This window comes from Capricornis sumatraensis, chromosome 18 (genome assembly GCF_032405125.1).
Source record: "Capricornis sumatraensis isolate serow.1 chromosome 18, serow.2, whole genome shotgun sequence".
Lineage (NCBI taxonomy): Eukaryota > Metazoa > Chordata > Mammalia > Artiodactyla > Bovidae > Capricornis > Capricornis sumatraensis.
The window spans coordinates 46034447-46053511 of record NC_091086.1 but is presented as its reverse complement, the minus strand read 5'-3'; the positions used below and the strand labels follow the sequence as shown (position 1 = coordinate 46053511).

The 19065-nt window shown below is 45.0% G+C and overlaps 1 protein-coding gene across 1 annotated transcript in view; it reads left to right on the top strand.

Moving 5' to 3' along the window:
* Positions 1-19065, top strand: part of RAI14 (retinoic acid induced 14) — a 112655-nt gene that overhangs the window by 39369 nt on the left and 54221 nt on the right. Inside the window, exons 3-4 of the mRNA XM_068990523.1 lie at positions 12307-12420; positions 12564-12694. Coding sequence (XP_068846624.1) covers positions 12307-12420; positions 12564-12694 — 245 coding nt within the window. The remainder of the gene's footprint in view (positions 1-12306; positions 12421-12563; positions 12695-19065) is intronic.

Below are 19065 nucleotides of genomic sequence, written 5' to 3'. Positions count from 1 at the left end.
TCTGTGCGACCCCATAGATGGCAGCCCATGAGGCTCCCCCATCCCTGGGATTCTCCAGGCAAGAACACCAGAATGGGTTGCCATTTCCTTCTCCAATGTATAAAAGTGAAAAGTGAAAGTGAAGTCGCTCAGTCGTGTCCGACTCTTAGCGACTCCAAGGACTGCGGCCCATCAGGCTCCTCCGTCCATGGGATTTTCCAGGCAAGAGTACTGGAGTGGGGTGCCATTGCCTTCTCTGCCAGGCCTCCCTATCCATCACCAACGCCCGGAGTTCGCTCAGACTCACGTCCATCGAGTCAGTGATGCCATCCAGCCATCTCATCCTCCGTCGTCCCCTTCTCTTCCTGCCCCCAATCCGTCCCAGCATTAGAGTCTTTTCCAATCAGTCATGTCCAACTCTGTGATCCCATGGACTGTAAGCCATCAGGTTCCTCTGTCTATGGGATTCTCCAGGTAAGAATACTGGAGTGGGTAGCCATTCTGTTCTCCAGGGGATCTTCTTGATCCAGGGATTGAACACACATCTCTCCCATTGCAGGCAGATTCTTACCACCTGAGTCACCAGGGAAACATTTATGTAATATTATGTAACATTGTATGTAATTGCAATTATGTAATATTAAGCAGGAACTATAGTACAGGGTGTATGCAGGCCAGGAGGCAACAGTTAGAACTGGACATGGAACAACAGACTGGTTCCAAATAGGAAAAGGAGTATGTCAAGGCTGTATATTGTCACCCTGCTTATTTAACTTCTATGCAGAGTACATCATGAGAAACGCTGGGCTGGAAGAAACACAAGCTGGAATCAAGATTGCCGGGAGAAGTATCAATAACCTCAGATATGCAGATGACACCACCCTTATGGCAGAAAGTGAAGAGGAACTAAAAAGCCTCTTGATGAAAGTGAAAGAGGAGAGTGAAAAAGTTGGCTTAAAGCTCAACATTCAGAAAACGAAGATCATGGCATCCGGTCCCATCAATTCATGGGAAATAGATGGGGAAACAGTGGAAACAGTGTCAGACTTTATTTTTTGGGGCTCCAAAATCACTGCAGCTGGTGATTGCAGCCATGAAATTGAAAGACGCTTAGTACTTGGAAGAAAAGTTATGACCAACCTAGATAGTATATTGAAAAGCAGAGATATTACTTTGCCAACTAAGGTCCGTCTAGTCAAGGCTATGGTTTTTCCAGTGGTCATGTATGGATGTGAGAGTTGGACTGTGAAGAAGGCTGAGCGCCGAAGAATTGATGCTTTTGAACTGTGGTGTTGGAGAAGACTCTTGAGAGTCCCTTGGACTGCAAGGAGATCCAACCAGTCCATTCTGAAGGAGATCAGCCCTGGGATTTCTTTGGAAGGAATGATGCTAAAGCTGAAACTCCAGTACTTTGGCCACCTGATGCGAAGAGTTGACTCATTGGAAAAGAATTTGATGCTGGGAGGGATTGGGGGCAGGAGAAGAAGGGGACGACAGAGGATGAGATGGCTGAATGGCATCACTGACTCGATGGATGTGAGTCTGAGTGAACTCCGGGAGATGGTGATGGACAGGGAGGCCTGGCGTGCTGCAATTCGTGGGGTCGCAAAGAGTCGGACACGACTGAGTGACTTAACTGAACTGAACTGATAGTACAGTTCTTAGAGCTATATGGTTTTAGCTGTTTGGGTAGTAATAGTATCCCCTGTGGGCTTTGATAGGATGCAGTTCACATCTCTGGCCGAGCACTGACAGATGATGAGGTAGTTATTGTGTGTGTTTCTGTCTTCAGAAGTATGTCAGTTTCTTCAGGGTCAACATTACTTCATGTCAATCTTTTTATCCCTAGGGCTTTGCATAGAACACACACAGACACACATACTGGGTTGATATATGTAAATAAATGAGTACCAGAGCCCAAATGAATTGGATGGAACCATCTTCAGGGTCAATATTACTTCATATCTGTCTTTTCATTCCTAGGGCTTTGCATAGTAGCACGCGCGCGCACACACACACACACACACACACACACACACACACACTGGGTTGATGTATGTAAATAAAATAAATGAGTGCTTGAGCCCAATTGAATTGGATGGAACCATTTTTCTCCCTGAAGGATAAAATTGGTTTGACCTATTTCCAGGCTTTTGTCTGTTCCCATGAGACTGTTTTTACCTCATGTGACATGATTTTGAAGTATAGAATAATGTTTTTAACACTAGCTAGCGTAGTGTTCTTGCCTGGAGAATCCCAGAGACAGGGGAGCCTGGTGGGCTGCCGTCTATGGGGTCGCATAGTCGGACACGACTGAAGTGACTTAGCAGCAGCAGCATAGTCAAAGGAAGGTATTTGATAGGAGCGTGGAGCCTTTATGTACTTTTGGGACTAAGACAGAGGCATCAAAAGAGGAGCGGTTAATCAGTACTGGCTCCCAAAGTAAAGGAAGAAAAACAAAGCTGGTGAAGGACCAGCTCTGAATTGAGCCCCTACCGTCTGGCAGCAGTGGGCCAGGGCCAAAGCTTTATGACAAACAAGACAGATGCTGGCCATTGGACTGGATTGAACTCATAGTCCAGTGAGAGTTGACAGACCTTTAAAGATATTTTAGGAATGCTGTTTAATTGCAGTTGTGCCAGATACTATGGAAGAGAAGCACGGGGGAGCCCAGCAGGGGGAAGTGACCTGGTCCAGTGATGAGCAGTGAGTGAGGGGCAGGCGGAAATGAATAGGGTGATCTGGGTCAGGTGGAGGGACCAGGATGGAGGTGTTTATGGTAATGTGTTACGTCCATGTCATAGCATTCATCGTTTATGTGGAATCACATAACACAGTCTGTTAAAGGGAAGCTGACAGATTTCAGAGTGATTTGCAGACACACCATAACCTGCATGTGTGAATAATCTGACATAAAAATGTGGGGAGAGGGAAACTCATTTTAGATGAACTTATGTTTTGGTCCGAAGTAACTAACATTATATACAAGGCTCTTTATGATGCTGCTGGGCTTGTTAGACAGGAGGATGGTGAGATTTTAAAGTCCTGGTGTATTAGTAATTTCCTGGGTTTTCCATGGATGCTAAAAAGGACAGTCTTATAAGGCCTCACTTGGATCAGCTCACTGTTTACACTCTCTTCTAAATACATCTTGCATTTTCAATTGTTGTGTCTTCTCTCCATTAATGTAAATATTGCTCATTACAGAGTCTAGTTTATCATCCAGTCAGATAGCCTTCCCACCCCAGCTGAAAGTTGTCCCTCTCTTTTATTGGGCTGATTTCCAGTTTTACTCCCTTTTTCATTCTGATGTTTTGTTTCACATTGTTGGCATATTTCTCATATTGCTGTATTTTGTTTCAACATATAGAAAATTCAGTAAAGACTATGCCAATCTTGTAAAAGAGTATGAATGATTGTTGTTTAGCGACTAAACAACTACATTGTATAACCAGGTAGAATTCCTTCCAGTTTACTGATAGGAATTGAGAGACTCAGATATCAGTGACCTGCTCCATACCACCTAAATGGGAGGTTTTGGTGCTGGAATACAAATACATGAATGTAAGATCTATAGAATGGAGAAGATCCCCTGGAGAAGGAAATGGCTACTCACTCCAGTATTCTTGCCTAGAGAATTCCATGGATAGAGAAGCTTGGCAGGCTGCAGTCCGTAGGGTCGCTAAGAGTTGGACGTGACTGAGCAATTAAGCACCTTAGCACACCTAGTAGGTAGATATCTAATAATTACTGACTGGTATAGTCAATAGGGAAAAATATCATCTGGCTTGAAGTATGTCAGCTTCTTGTCCTCTTTCTTAAAATGGGAGCTATGTTCTTTTTTTCTTTCTCGGCTGGTATGAATCTGAGGCCTTCCCAGTGGTGAAAACGGTGTCTCCTTTGTCTAATGTTCATTTTAGCCTAACTGATTGTTTTGGCAAAACAGTCTCCTTTCCATAAACTAGAGAGAGAAATGCCGTCTTTCCAAAGATAATCTCTCAAATAGACTTCTCCAGATGGCTGCTCAAGCTCCATCCAACGGGAGCTATGCAAGTGTTTGATCCTTAGGGTTTTCAGCATTTTTCCTAGAGGATGTCAAAGAAACTTCCTCTTCCTGGATCACTCTGTGCCACTGGATTATTTTGGTTTGGGCTGGTGTATTCTAAAACTCAAATCTGCCCACTAGCCCGATGCCTGTGACCGCTCAGTTTCCACTGGTTTTTCAGTTCCCAGTGATTAAACCAAAATAAAAGAAGGTGATGCCATGTCTGGCCAGGGGCAGACGCTGCCAGATGCCAAAGCCCAGTGTTCATCACGCAGTTGACAGGGTTTCTGCTATCCTGGCAGGAGGCATGCTCGACTTTCAAAAGACCAAGCTTGAAGGAAAAGCTCTTAAGTAAGTGAGTGTCATTTGGAAATGATTTGATGAATAGGACAGTTACAGGCCAGCCATTGAAAATCCCCTATGTGATATATTAGCAGGAATGTTTGGAGCCCACATGGAAGGTAAGGTCTGCCTTTCCCACATGCTGCCCTTCATAGCTGACACATTACACATGTCTCCGGAGCATAACATATGGCTTCCTGAACTTGCAAATGGGGCCCAGCGTGCTCTGTTGAAATAGTGTCTGTTTAAACAGTCTCCTGGAGAAGTGAGCCACAGTCACTAAAATAGTTAATTTCATGTCTGCGAATGTCTTCTCTAGAGCCCTTTAAAATGTGTGTGTGTGTGTGTGTGTTTAAGGAGCATAGTAAAAAAATTTGCAAATTTAAGGCATTGACTGCCTTTGAAGGGGTTGTGAACCATCCTAACTAATTTGTACATTTTGAAAGACTCAGAGCGTAAATGAAAAATGGAACAGCACAGATCATCTAATTCAAGCCTAATCATAATCACCATTTTTTTTTGGTGCCTTATATGTGCCAGGCCCTTTATATTAGGCTGAGCGGTAAAGAATCCTCCTGCCAGTGCAGGAGACATGGGTTCGACACCTGGGTTGCGAAGATCCCCTGGAGAAAGGAATGGCTCCCCACTCCAGTATTCTTGTCTGGAGAAATCCCATGGACAGAGGAGCCTGGCAGGCTATAGTCCATGTGGTCATAAGTTGTTTAGCGACTAAACAGCTACACTGTATAACCAGGTAGAATTCCTTCCAGTTTACTGATAGGAATAGAGAGACTCAGATGTGAATGACCTGCTCGTACCACCTAAATGGGAGGTTTTGGTGCTGGAATTTCAACTCAGAAGCACTAAAAATGTGGAGCGTATCTTTCTCTATGCCAGGAATTCTTAATTTAGGCTTATGGATGGGCTTTGGGTGGGGATTTAAGCTGGAGAAGCCCTCTTTTGAATGCAGACATTTGTGTGTTTGTGCATTATTCTGAGTAAAGTCCATATGTTTATCAGATTCTCCTGGAGGTTTGTGTGGCCTCCTAACAACTGTATTTTGACAGCAGGCTCTGTTCAGTGTAGAGACAAGAAGACAGCAAGTAAGAATGCAAACCTTCCAAAGGCATTTGATCTGGTGTTGGTTTGAGCAGAAAATGAACCACAAGTCTTCTTTCTAAACTCTGTGTGTGTGTGTGTGAAATAAATCACATCTAGAGAATGTAGCCTTTAGTGAACATCTGTGCGTGCTGCCTGCTGTGTCTGACTGTGACCCCATGGACTTGCCCACCAGTCTCCTCTGTTCATGGGATTCTCCAGACAAAAGTACTGGAGTGAGTTGCCATGCCCTCCTCTGGGGACTCTTTCTGACCCAGGGATCTAACCTGTATGTCTCGCGTCTCTTACATCTCCTGCATTGACAGACGGGTCCTTCACCACTATCACCTGGGAAGCCCAGTGAACGTCTGCAAGAGGCACTGTAACCAGGTCAGGAAATGGAGCCAGACTCTAGAAGATGTCCCTTTCTTCAGATGCCATGCCTCTACCCAAACGACTGTCTTGACTTCTGTGGTATCCTTGTGCTTTTCTTTATGATTTTACCATCTTTATATATATGTACCATTAAACAATATGGATCCAGTTCTCCTATTTTTATCTTTATACACGCACAGTCATACTATTGTGTTCTTTGGTGTCTTGCTTAGTTAGTGAAAGTTGCTGAGTTGTGTCCGACTCTTTGCGACCCCATGGACTACACAGCCCATGGAATTCTCCAGGCCAGAATACTAGAGTGGGTAGCCTTTCCCTTTTCCAGGAGATCTTCCCAGCCCAGGGATCTAACCCAGGTCTCCCGCACTGCAGGCAGAATTTTACCAGCTGAGCCCCAAGGGAAGCTACCTTCACCAATATTGTTGTAACTGTCTGTCCATGTTGCTGCAGTTACAGTTTGTTCACTTTCATTGCAGTGTTGTAGTCCATTGCTTGGTTATATTGTAATTTATTTATCTTCTGTTATTGGATATTTTATTATTTGTAAATTTTGCCTATTATGAGCAATGCTTTCATTAACATGTTATACATGTCTTATACATGGGTTCTACCTGCAACTCCTAGAGAAAGCCTAATATATTAAGTTTCTGTAGGAAGTGAAATACTTACTTCCATGAGGCAAGAGTGAAGAATTCGTCTCTTCTCCCATCCCTGTCCTTAACAACACGTTGTGGAGGAAGAAAATTCTGTCAAGTAAATTCTCTGCTTAGCCTTAGCAAGGGTTCTGGTTGTCCCCAAACTTGCAATCAGAGCAGTCGTTGAACCTGGATCAGTCCAGGGCTCTCTCCCCAGCCCTACTCCCCAGCTCACTGAGACCGGAACCTCCAGGATGGGGCCTGGGGGGAGTCTGTGTATTTAACCAGTTCCCAGACCATTCCCATGACTGGGAGACACTGGGTTTACCCTGGTGAATTGATGAGGCGTGGATCCTTGGTTGGGAAGAGATTTGGAGGAAGTGTATCTATGATTAAAATCTTGGAAAATTGGCCTTAGAAAGAAAAGTTGAGGGAGCTGGATTTATTTAGCTTGTGTTAAAAAAAAAAAATCTGAACCATGATTAAATAGGGTTTTTTTTGCAAAAGGATGAAAGAGTTTTAGAAATAAAAAAAACATTTCCCAAGTCAGAGATTGTGGAAGAAACTCCTACTAAAATGAGCAGATATTGAGCATTTACTCGGCACCTCGGGGGTAAGAAATAAAGGCTGTTGTCAGTGCCTTGAGGGAGCTGGAGACAAAATGAGTACATGCTGAGCTGGTGCACAAAAGCCAGGACGTGATATTTCATTCAGTCTAGACTGCAGGCTCAGTGGAGGTGAGTGGGCGGGCCCTTGGGAGGAGAAGCAGAGAGAGAGAGAGAGAGAGAGAGAGAGAGAGAGAGAGAGAGATCACCAGGAAAGGCTGGAAGTGCCTGCAGGGTGTGTGCTGGGCTTTAGAAGGCTGCCCCTCTGTGGGCGGAGGGATAGGATGACTGTACTCTGAAGCAGTGATGTCCATTTATTTTTTATTGTGATAACCCCAGTAAGAAATATATTTTATATCACTACCCACTACATACTTAAAAGTTTCATGGAATGTTTAGCCTATATATATATATATATATTTTAATGTTGGATTAACCCAATACGAGGTTGAAAACACTGTTCTAAGGGGGCCAGGAGCCCAGTGTGAGGCAGAGCTGAGTCTACCCTGAGCCTGCCTTATTGGGATTGCCAGTAAGGGAGAGGGGTTCCATGGGAAGCGGTGAGAGAGGAATTGCTGATGTGATGGTGGGCTCCCGAAATCTTCCTTGATTCCGGAATGTGAGTGAATTACTTTGGAATGTTATGACAAAAGTTCACACTTTACCTATCATGGGTGTTGAGTCAATAGACACAACCAAGCCAGAGATCTGGAGAAGGAAGGATTAATTATTGAAGCAAGTAAGCGGAACACTGGGAATCTCACCCAAACCAGTGCCTCCCCAACAGCAAAATGAAGGAAATTTTAAGCTAAGGGTGCATCCATATTCCACTGGAAAAGACCCTGATGCTGGGAAAGACTGAGAGCAGGAGGAGAAAGGGACAGCAGAGGACCAGATGGTTGGATGGCATCACTGACTCATGAATTTGAGCGGACTTCAGGAGACAGTGGAGGACAGAGGAGCCTGGCGTGATGCAGTCCATGGAGTCACAAAGAATTGGACATGACCTAATGACTGAACAACAACATTCATATTCCTGCAGGGGCTTGAGCAGAGGAGAACTCAGCATAGAATTGGGGTGTAAAGATCAACAGAATCCGAGCTTTAGTTAGTTGAAGTCAGGAGGGTCAACATCATCATCCCATCCTCCACCTGGGTGGGGGCCTTAGTTCCTGCTGGTATGTGAGTCAGTTAGCTGCTCAGTCATGTCTGACTCTTTGCAACCCCATGAACTATAGCCCGCCAGGCTCCTCTGTCCATGGGCTTCTCCAGGCAAGAATATTGGAGTGGGTAGCCAGTCCCTTCTCAACCCAGGGATCGAACCTAGGTCTCCTGCATTGCAGGCAGATTCTTTACCGTCTGAGCCACCAGGGAAGCTCTTCTCAAAGATGTATTGTTACTATGTCTATCCCCTGAGGAGGAACTAGGACTCTGTCACTGCATTATTGTTTGACTGCCTTTTTCTGTTTCTGCATTCCTTGTTTTCCCTGATTTCTGAGACTTGTTCAAGGGCAAGCACTGTGGCCAGACTCAGACCACAAAATGGCTTAGGACAGAGTGGCTTCTCTTTTGTCAAGAAAGCTGTTCCTGATTTCTTTCTCCAGGGATCCCCTAACCTACCTGTTTACAATACCAGATATGAGAGTGGGGCGTTCTTCATATGAAGAAAGTTTTCCAACTTTCCTGACGACAATTGGGTGTCCAACAATTCAGTTCAGTTCTGACACTAATGCCCTGGAGTTAACATCTGATTCCACAGGTTAAAGGGCTCAATCCCACAAGATTGCCCCCACTTCAGATGCCAGATTCAAGTCCTCGGCCAACCATATGTCTCACTGACCAGCTGTAAAGTCCAAGCGTTGCCACAGCCCCTTGTCCAGGTTTGACAATTCACTAGAAATACCAGTCAGAACCCAGGAAGGCACTTCACTTTCCAGTGTCAGTTTATTATACATGATACAATTCAGAAATAGCCAGACAGAAGAAATGCTTGGGGCAAGGTATGGAGTGTGTGGGCGCCCAGCTCTTCATGGCTTCTGCAGCAAAACCATGGTCTCAGCACCTTTGTAACTGAGCAGGACGCCACGGGGCCTCCCAGGACAGACCCCTCCCCCGTCTTAGCACCTTTGTAACTGAGCAGGACGCCACGGGGCCTCCCAGGACAGACCCTCCCCCGTATCCTCTGCTGTGGGTCCTCTCTGAAGTACCCAAATAATAGTGTCTCATACACATCTCCTGAGTTTTTCAGATGCTAGAAAACCACCACTAAATGGAAGAACTAGCTGATGATCAGTAGCACGGAGCCCCCAGACCTTCTGGCCCCTAGGAACAGATGCTGTTAACCACCCATCGACCAATCAGAGAATTGTGCAGGAGCCGATCACATACCCTGGAACACCCCTTCCCTCACCTGACCTTTAGAAATGCTTTGCTGAAACCTTCAGGGAGTTCAGAGTTTTGGGAGGGGTGGCATGAGCCACCCTTTCTCCTTGCATCGCCCTGCAATAAACCATTCTCTGCGCCAGATTCCAACATTTCAGTTTCTTGGGCCTTGCTGTGTGTCGGGCACAGGAATGTGTGTCCGGTAACAGATGCACATGTAACTAATTTTAGGGAGCCCCTGCAATCAGACTTTTCTCAACCAAAAGTTGAGTGCCTTAGTTGCACTGAGAAGGAAAATCCTTTCATGTGGGCTTTCTTTGCTTAAGTACTTTCAATCATGTCCTCTGGGATTTAATATCCTTTTGATCTTCCCAATCCAGTTTTAATTGGGTCTGTTTAAGTTAGGGAAGGATTTTAAAAGACAACACTAATAATGGAGCAGTTGGGATGATGTAGATAGGAATAACTGGTTGGAAATGTGCTTCAGTAAACGTTTTTTGTTCTGCTGTGGCTTGTAAAAAGCAGTCTGGAGGGAAGTAAGCTGCAATCCATTTCTCTTAGTGTTTGCTACATTTTGTCATTAAGTAAAGCCTGCAATTCTACTGACAACACTTGTGCCATGGGCAATGTATTTGCTCTGTTCCCCTTCAATAGGAAGCCTGATTTGTTTTTTATAAAGTAATTTTTTAAGACGTGAATTTATTTATTATTATTATTTTTTTTTTGGCCATGCCACGTGGCATGTGGGATCCTAGTTCTCTGACCGGGGATCAAACCCACACTCCCTGCCTTGAAAGTGGGGAGTCTTAACCACTAGACAACCGGTGAAGTCTCAGGAAACTTGATTTGTAATAGAAGATAAAACCAGTGTCTTCTCTGTGCATAAATTGTAGGAGAATGGTGGATAATTTGGCCTAGACACGTTCTTTCTTTGCTAAACAATGTTTAGAAAGCCTTTGTGTAGAGCTGCACTGTTCTATGTGATATCCACTAGCGACTGGCACTTGATATCTAAAATTAAAATTTTGAAATTCAGGTCCTCAGTCTCACTGGCCACATTATCAGTGCTCAGTAGCCACACGTGGCTAATGCGAGATTGGTGGTTGAGGCCAGATAGTTGTGTGTTGTGGGGAGAGGGGTATCCCGATCATTGTAAGGTATTTAGCATCACCCCAGCCTCTACCTACCAGATGCTGGTAGGACTCCCTAGTCATGACAATCAAAACTGCATGTCAGGATTGCCAAATGTCCCTTGAGGGGCAGTCACCCCTGGTTGAGAATCACTGGCCCAGTGGCTGCAGTTTTGGGACTGTTGCAGATATAGAACATTTCCATCATCACAGACTGTGCAATTCTAGAATAATTCCTAGCAGAGTTTGGCTTTGGACATTTTCTAGATTAAACCTTTTAAGCTTTAGAGCAAGGACAGTGATTGTTCAGTTCAAAGCCTTGGGAAACTGAGACATACACAGGTGTTGTGTTTTTTTTTTGGTGGGGGGGGTGACTTACTATCTGAAGCATATAAGTACCCATGTGGTGTTCTGGATTTCATGCAGCCTAGAGGACAGATGCACTCTTTCTGTGTTCTTAAACTCAGTGATGGCAAGGAGAAGGAGGACTTCCCCTTCATGGGGAAAGGAGAGAGTCCTGAGAAATGGAAGATGTCCAGCCCTGAGACTCTCAGAGAAGGAAACTTCTGACTTGAGCCCTGGGTTACCTCTTCCATGGCCTGTGGCTTTCTTGAAAGCCCTGCCTCTAGGCTAGAGTTGAAAGGGGTGCTGGGGCCATCTGCTGGCCCCACCCTTGCTCTGTGAGAGGCACAGTCTTACTGAGTTTTCTGGTTCCATGAGTGCAGAGATGCAAATTGTCCTGAGTCCATGGAAGACTGCAGTCCTAAAAGAATCCCTCCTGTTACTTTTAAATCTCCAGTGTCTCTTCTACACTTTCCTGGAAGTGGTCCATGGCAGAGTCTTTACTATGAATTGCCTGGTGATTCTTATTTTCAGGGTCACAGGAAAGCAGCCAGCCCTAGAGACCTGTCTGTAGAAAGTGTTGGGGAGAGAGGAAGATTCCCTTTTAGGGCAGAGGTGTCCATCCCTGGAGGCTCCAGAAAGTAGGCTTAGCAAGGGTGCGGTGGGGGTGTGTCTGGAAAGCAGGCTGGGCTTGCAGTTTCCCAGGGGCTTTGAGGTATCCCAGGGTCCCTCCTCTGTGAACCCCACGTGCCTCACATGCCTCCTGTTGACTCTTCTTCCATCACGAGTTTGTTCTATGCTCTAAAATCTTCAGTGGCTCACTGCTGCCTTTCCGCGTTGGACACTTCTTAGTACTCAAGGCTCTTTTTGCTCTGATGTCAAGATCTTCTCTACCCCTTAATAAGATTAGAAATTAGTTTTTGTGCCACCAGAAGCTTTCCTGTTACTGCCGTTTGCAGAATTATTCTCTCGGAGCTGAGCGTCCGTGGTGGTGGAAGCTTTGCTCGGGGCCATTTGATGTGTAATAGCTCGTTCAGGAAGAAGTTTTGTTTCTGGTGATATTCTGTTGAGTTGGAAGCCTAGACAACTACTTAAAACCAGCATACAACTCAAAACTGCAGTAAATGGGCCGGGAGAAGTGACAGCAAAAGTAGATAGGGGGATTGTCTGTGTAAATCCTCAGGCTGCCTTGGGGTGGTGGCTGGTTGGTCCTGTCCCTTTATGGGCCCAGTGAGCTGTGGACCAGGTCAAAGGTCAGTGTTCTGCAGTGCCAGCTGTCAAGTTTAGCCACAAATAAGCTAATGTGTAAACTGGCCTCTTGGTCTTTGAAAGTTGCTTCATCTTCCCCATTTCAGTTGAAAGAAGTTGCTTTGTTGAAGAGTTTGGTGACCGGCTGCTATTTCATTGAACTGTGGATGTTTTCTTTTGGGAAACCAGCCTTTTTAGGTGTCTCCACGGTGAAGGGAAAGGTATTTTTAAAGTTGCCCATTGCGGGGCAGGTTCTCATTCGAGTGACTGGGAGGGTGGAGAGCGGGGACGTTCCAGATCCTGAAGGCAGGATAGCTGTGGCTGCTATCACTTACTGGCTCTACGTGTCCCCTTTGCTCCACAGACCAACGAGTGGAACAAGAATGATGACCGACTGCTGCAGGCCGTGGAGAATGGAGATGCCGAGAAGGTGGCCTCACTGCTGGGCAAGAAGGGGGCCAGCGCCACCAAGCATGACAGCGAGGGCAAGACCGCGTAAGTTAACGAGATTGGCTTCTGACAGCCACGTCTGGGTTCTCAGCTTGTTCTCTGAAGTTCTCAGGATCCCTAGGGAAACTTTGCAAGAGCATCTAGTACTGCCCCCACCGCCCACCCCTTGTTAAAATATGTAAGAGGATATTTTAGTCTAGTTCCTCTCGGAGTTCCAGGTAACACATTTGAGTTTTGCCTTGAATGGTTACATTTGTTCCTGGTGTAACCAAAGATTTTGCCAGAAACAAATAGCACCAGCCTTGTAACCAACTAACTGATAGGTGGGAAATGAATCTGATCCCAGATTAGAAACAGCGTAAAAGAGAAAGTTGGGTTTTTTTCCCCATAACCTTGAAACCTTATTATTTATAGTATTTGTTGTTCAGTTGCTCAGTCGTGTCCGACTCTTTGCTGTCCCATGGACTGCAGCACGCCAGGCTTCCCTGTCCTTCACCATCTCCTGGAGCTTGCTCAGACTCATGTCCATTGAGTCAGTGATGCCATCCAACCATCTCATCCTCTGTCCTTCCTTACGCTGGTCATCTTACAGAGAGGTTATTGACTTTAGATTTCTAATCTGGACTTTTATCAGCGAGGATTGTGTAGTCCTCGCACCTCAATTTCTTCACTATACAGTGGAGATGACAGTATTCAACTTCTAGGGTAGTTATGAGAATAAAACAAGATACTGACATTGGTTGGGTGACCCCAGAAGCAGGCTGTGAGGTGTGGATTTGAGTGCAAGAAGTTTTTATAGACCGTGATCTCAGCAAGTGGACAGTAAGGGAATGAAGCCTCTATAGCATGTTATTGACTGGTTACTGCTATGAGCAACTGAGACTCATTCCCACTAAGGACCTCTGGGAATCTGTGTAGACTTAGAGTAGGGGTTGGCCAACTATGGCCCAACTGTCTGCATTTGTAAATCAGGTTTTGTTAGAATGCAGCCACACCTATTCATTCAGCATTGTTCGTGGCTGCTTCTGCACTGCCAAGGCAGATTTGAGTTTAAGACAAGGACTGTGTGGCCCACAAAGCCTAACAATTTAACTAGTTTGCTTACCCCAGGTTTAAAGTATGCTTCAGAGTTGTCCCAGTACTCTTGCCTAGAAAATACCATGGATGGAAGAGCCTGGTGGGCTACAGTCCATGGGGTCGCAAAGAGTCGGACACAACTGAGTGACTTCACTTACTCACTCACTCAGAGTTGTTCCACCCAAGAGGTAAGGAAACTGGGGTATCTATTCCTGATCTCCTGACCCTGCAAGGTTGAGTGCCTTTGCTAGGGGCGATAACGCTCATGGCCAGAACACCGCTAAAAGGATGAAAGAGGGGCACCTACAGCCATAGGTGCCAGGTGTAAAAAGCTGCGCAGTGCCCAGCCCACAGTAAGCATTTGATAAAGCCAGCTCCCTTCCTTTCTTGTCCTGGATTACTGTTGCTCTCCTAGGGTGCTCTTATTTCTATTTTTTTTCAACTTTGTTTTTGATCCTGCTGCACTTCTTGTGGGATCTTAGTTCCCCGGCCAGGGGTTAAACTCATGTCCCTTGCACTGGAAGACAGATTCTTAACCACAAGACTGCCAGGGAAGTCCACCCTGGGGTGCTTTTTAAAATATGGATGCCATGCCCACCCTGATGTTCTGAATCATTTGGTCTAGGCACAGGATCAGGAATCCATATTTTTAAAAGTATCCCATGTAGATTCAACCAGAGAGAACCATTCTCCAGAAAATAGATTGAGTATAGATTGAAACATAGATATCAAGAATAAATGGCAAATTGTCAGGGAAAATTGTCCCATTTTAGTGTTATGCTGTGTGCTAAGTTGCTTCACTCGTGTCCGACTCTTTGCTCCTCTGTCCGTGGGATTCTCCAGGCGGAATACGGGAGTGGGTTGCCATGCCCTCCTCCAGGAGATCTTCCTGACCCAGGGATCAAACCCACATCTCTTAACTCTCTTACATTTGCAGGCATGTTCTTTACCACTAGCACCACCTGGAAAGCCCCAAATTAACCTCTCTTCCCAGCACCCATAGAAAAGGATGATCCCATAGAGGAGAACCGAACTCTGTTGATTGGCAGCCACAAGGAAGCTCAAAGGGCTAAGCTTTCTGTAGGAACCAGGCTAGCCAGCACATAAAGAGGAGAGGGTACACGTTCTCACACAGGTCAGGGTCTGGTTCTGTAGGAGATGGGCTTGTCCTTTCAGCCAGTCACCCTAAGTGGAACTCCAACCCCCCAGCCTCAGCTTGACTTCTTGGCAGAGGCCTGTCTCAGGTGTGGGCACAAGGCCATATCCCTGGGAGCCCTGACTTGCTAGTCAGGGCAGTAGGCTGGCTTTGGGTGTTGGCTAATGTTTTGTTGCATCAGTTGCCTACTCAACCTTATGTAACTGTTAGTTCTTACGTCTCTTGCACTCTAGACTATAACTTCCTTGCTAGAAGGGACTGTGACCTTACAGTTCCCAGCTGGAATTATCTAGCCACCGGCTTGGTTTATAGTATTCTTTTTAAAATAATTTTATTTATTTTTGGCTGCATAGGATCTTCATTGCTGCACAGGCTTTCTCTAGTTGTGGTGAGCAGAGACCACTTTCTGTTGTGGTATATATGCTTTTCATTATGGTGGTTTCTCTTGTTGTGGAGTACAGGCTCTAGATGCACCAGCTCAGAAGTTGCAGCTCACAACTGCACAGGCTCAGTAGCTGTGGTGCAGGGCCTTAGTTCCTCTGGCATGTAGGGTCTTCCCAGACCAGGGTTCGAACCCGTGTCCCCTTCATTGGCGAATTCTTAACCATTGGGCCACCAGGGAAGTTCTTTCGTAGGTGGCCAATAAATATTTGTTGGATGAGTTAATTAACCTTTTCTTGTGATGCTATATTTGGAGTTCACACTCTCTGAGCTACAGTGGCAGAGGCCACCCTCCTAAGCCTGTTCTGAGATTTTTAGCAGTAGGCCTGGTGCTTTTGTATTACTCCGCGTACCACCATACAACTTTCTAGGCTCCTCCTCCTCCCAATCTGGCTCTGCAGATGTCTGCACAAGACAACCTTTATAGCCATCCCAGAGAAAGAGAAGGGAACTGTTCATGATAGTTTTGGCCAAGACAATGCTCACTAAAAAAAAAGAAAACTTAGATTAGCAGCTTTGCCATAATTATGATCACCTTGATCAATCGGTGCCTTTTGTTAACAAGATATTCATTATGTATAGAACAGATGGTCAAATTTATTTTCTCTTATCTCTCTTTTTTAATTGTAAAATACACACATCATAAAACTTACCAGTTTAACCATTTTAAAGTATCCATTTTAGTGGCATTAAGTACGTTCACAGTGTTGTACAACCATCATCATCATCTAGTTGCAGAAAGTTTTCATCACCCCGAAAGGAAACCCACACCCATTAAACAGTGACACTCCTTAACTTCCCCTCCCACTCTTCCTGGCGACCACTAATCTGCTTTGTGTCATTATGAATCAGCTTATTCTAGATATTTCATACAAACGGAATCATACTATACGAGGCCCTTTGTCTCTGGCTTCTTTCAGCTTAATGTTTTCAAGGTTCATCCTCATTGTAGCATGAATCAGTAGTTCATTCTGTTCTTTTCAACTAGAAATGCACACAGCAGTTATAAAAAAAATCACCACCTTCATTTAAAAGATGATAAAACTAAGGTCCACGTGATGGATCTCTCCCTGAATTAACCCTGAGCCATTTCTAACATCTCTGCCTTTGCACTTACAAGCCACCATTTTTCCCTTCAGTGACACCTAGGTAGAAAACTAAAGAGACTCTATGCAAAAGGAAGAGAGGAGGTAATTAATTTTTCCGTGCAAGATTTTTCATAAGACATCATCTGCTAACATTAAACTTTTCTGGTTGGACTGTTCCTTTTGATTTTTAAAGTTATTAACTGATAATGGTAAGAATTTAGTTTTCAAAGCCACGATAGAATTAAACCTATCTGGCTTCATATTTTCTTTCAAATCTAATGGTCTTAGTGTTGAGAAGGAAGGGGGAGGGGTGCTGTGGGGTTAGAAATCATCACTCTTGTCCCTTTGTTCTGTGTGTGTTAGTCACTCAGTTGTGACTAATTCTTTGCAACCCCATGAACGGTAGCCCTCCAGGCTCCTCTGTCCATGGTATTCTCCAGGCAAGGATACTGGAGTGAGTAGCTGTTCTCTTCTCCAGGGGATCTTCCTGACCCAGAGATGACACCCAGGTCTCTTGAATTGCAGGCAGATTCTTTATTGTCTGAGCCACTAGGAAAGCCTGTCCCTTTGGTACCACGTAATTCTGCAAGGCCAAGTGTCTGCTGTAACAGTGAGCCCCAAGCAGCATTATTCCCTTGGTTTCAGCATTCTTACCTTGCAAGTCTACACTTCTGGCTTTGGATTAGTCTAATCTGTGCATTCCTGCCTGCGTGTATGTGCATGCCCCTCAAGCTATGGAGACTTTGCTGTTCTTGTTCCTGTTCTTTCTACGTGCACCTGGTTTGGTGTCAGGGGAATGGGGAACTCCCTAGGAGCAGTGCTGAATTCAGGGCAGGCCAGTGCAGAGTGTTCCTCCCTTAAGAACTCTGGCTCCATCGGCCCCCTGGAGCTTGCAGGGCCTGCATTTGTTGGAGGATGTGTATAGAATGGTTTGCATTTGTCTCCCAAGGGTAAGACTAGATCACATACCTGGAAGTTAGGTCCTTGACAGGACTTGGCCTCGTTCTCTGCCCACTCATTAGGGTTTACCCTTTGATTTATGCACACCTCCATATCAAAATGAATTTGGAGGCCTGTCTTCTAATGAGCTTTTGTGATAACCCATTTTGTCATCTTGCTCAGTGATGCATAGGGTTTTCCTATTGCCTAACAGCCTGGAGTCCTGACTTTGGCTTTCAAGGGCCTCTTGGTGGCCCTGCCCTTGTTTTGCTGTTTTCTTACTTGTTTCTTCTGCTGGAGGTGGCACTGTCTGCTTCCTGCCTTCTTCTCCTGTGAGACCATCTAGGTGTTTGCCCCAAGTTCTCTAGTCCAGAATGCCTTCCTCCCTGATATTCTCAGTCCTTTAAAAAAATTTTTGTCTTTTCTTTGAGATACTAGAATCTTGATTGAAAAACTTGATGTAGAAAAGTCTCTACAGCTTAAATATGATCTGTATTTTATTTTGCCATGCCATGTGGATGCAGGATATTACTTCCCTGACCAGGGATTGAACCTGTGCCTCCTGCATTGGAAGTGCAGAGTCCTAACCACTGGATTGCTAGGGAAGCCCCCAAGATCTGTGTTTTCTGAATGACTCAAATCCCTTACAACATGGAAGCTCTGTGAGGACAGGGATCCTATGATTTCAGTGGTGCTCTTGGTTTCTCCCACTGTTCCAGGCATGTAAGAGGCACTTGGCTGCTATTTGTGTAAGGGAACTTTTCAGCATGGTTCTAATGGAGAAAACATTCTTTTTGCTGGTACTGTCTCATGGGTAAAGTTGTTAGGGATGAACTAACTTGGGGCTCAAGAGGGAAAAAGCTGTCCTGGTGAACATCACGACCTGACACACGTCTCTTCCAGTTTCCAGTGCAATTTCAGTAGAGACAAACTCAGCCCTCACTACCTAGAGAATCAGACAACCCAAAAAGTCCCAAGAATGAGGCAGCCATCTCGGTTGACATTCTCCAGAACCTTCCATAACCCAAGGTCAATAACCAGATGGGTGGTTTAGTAATTCTTCAGACTTTTCAGTTCTTCCTGGAATACTTCCTTTAGGGAGAGATAAGAGACCTTGTCTGAATTTTTTTTTTTTTCCTCTAAAACTGATCTAAGAGGGGTTAAAAAGTGGGGGGAAGCAATCAAATAACTGAAATTCATTTCACAAAGAGTAAAAGAAAGGTGATGTCTTGGGTCAGAAGAGAACAAAATAGAGCCAGGCAGAGAGCTTCAGCCGCGGGCTGTTTATGGAGTCAAGCTTGGCTTCCCTCAGCCCATCTGTTCTCTTTCCACAGTGGAGGTGAGGAAGGGGGAGATGTCATTGCCCTAAAACCTCTCACCATAGAGCAAGCTAATTGTTTCAAGATGGTTTCCCCTGCATTTGGATGTGCATGTAATTAAAGTTATGTGTGTTTGTTTTAGGAACAACCAGACTAAATAAAATCACTGCTGGGACTGTGGTATTTGAAGAAATACCACCCAGCCGTGTGTGTATAAAGACAAATATATATATATATATATATATATATATATATATATATAGAGAGAGAGAGAGAGAGAGAGAGAGAGAGTCTTCATCCATGTTTAGCCCACCTTTCAAAAACCTGATCTTTTTGGCTTTGAAAACAAGAACTTGTGCAAGTATTTTTCGATAACTCGGTGGCACTTACATGTAA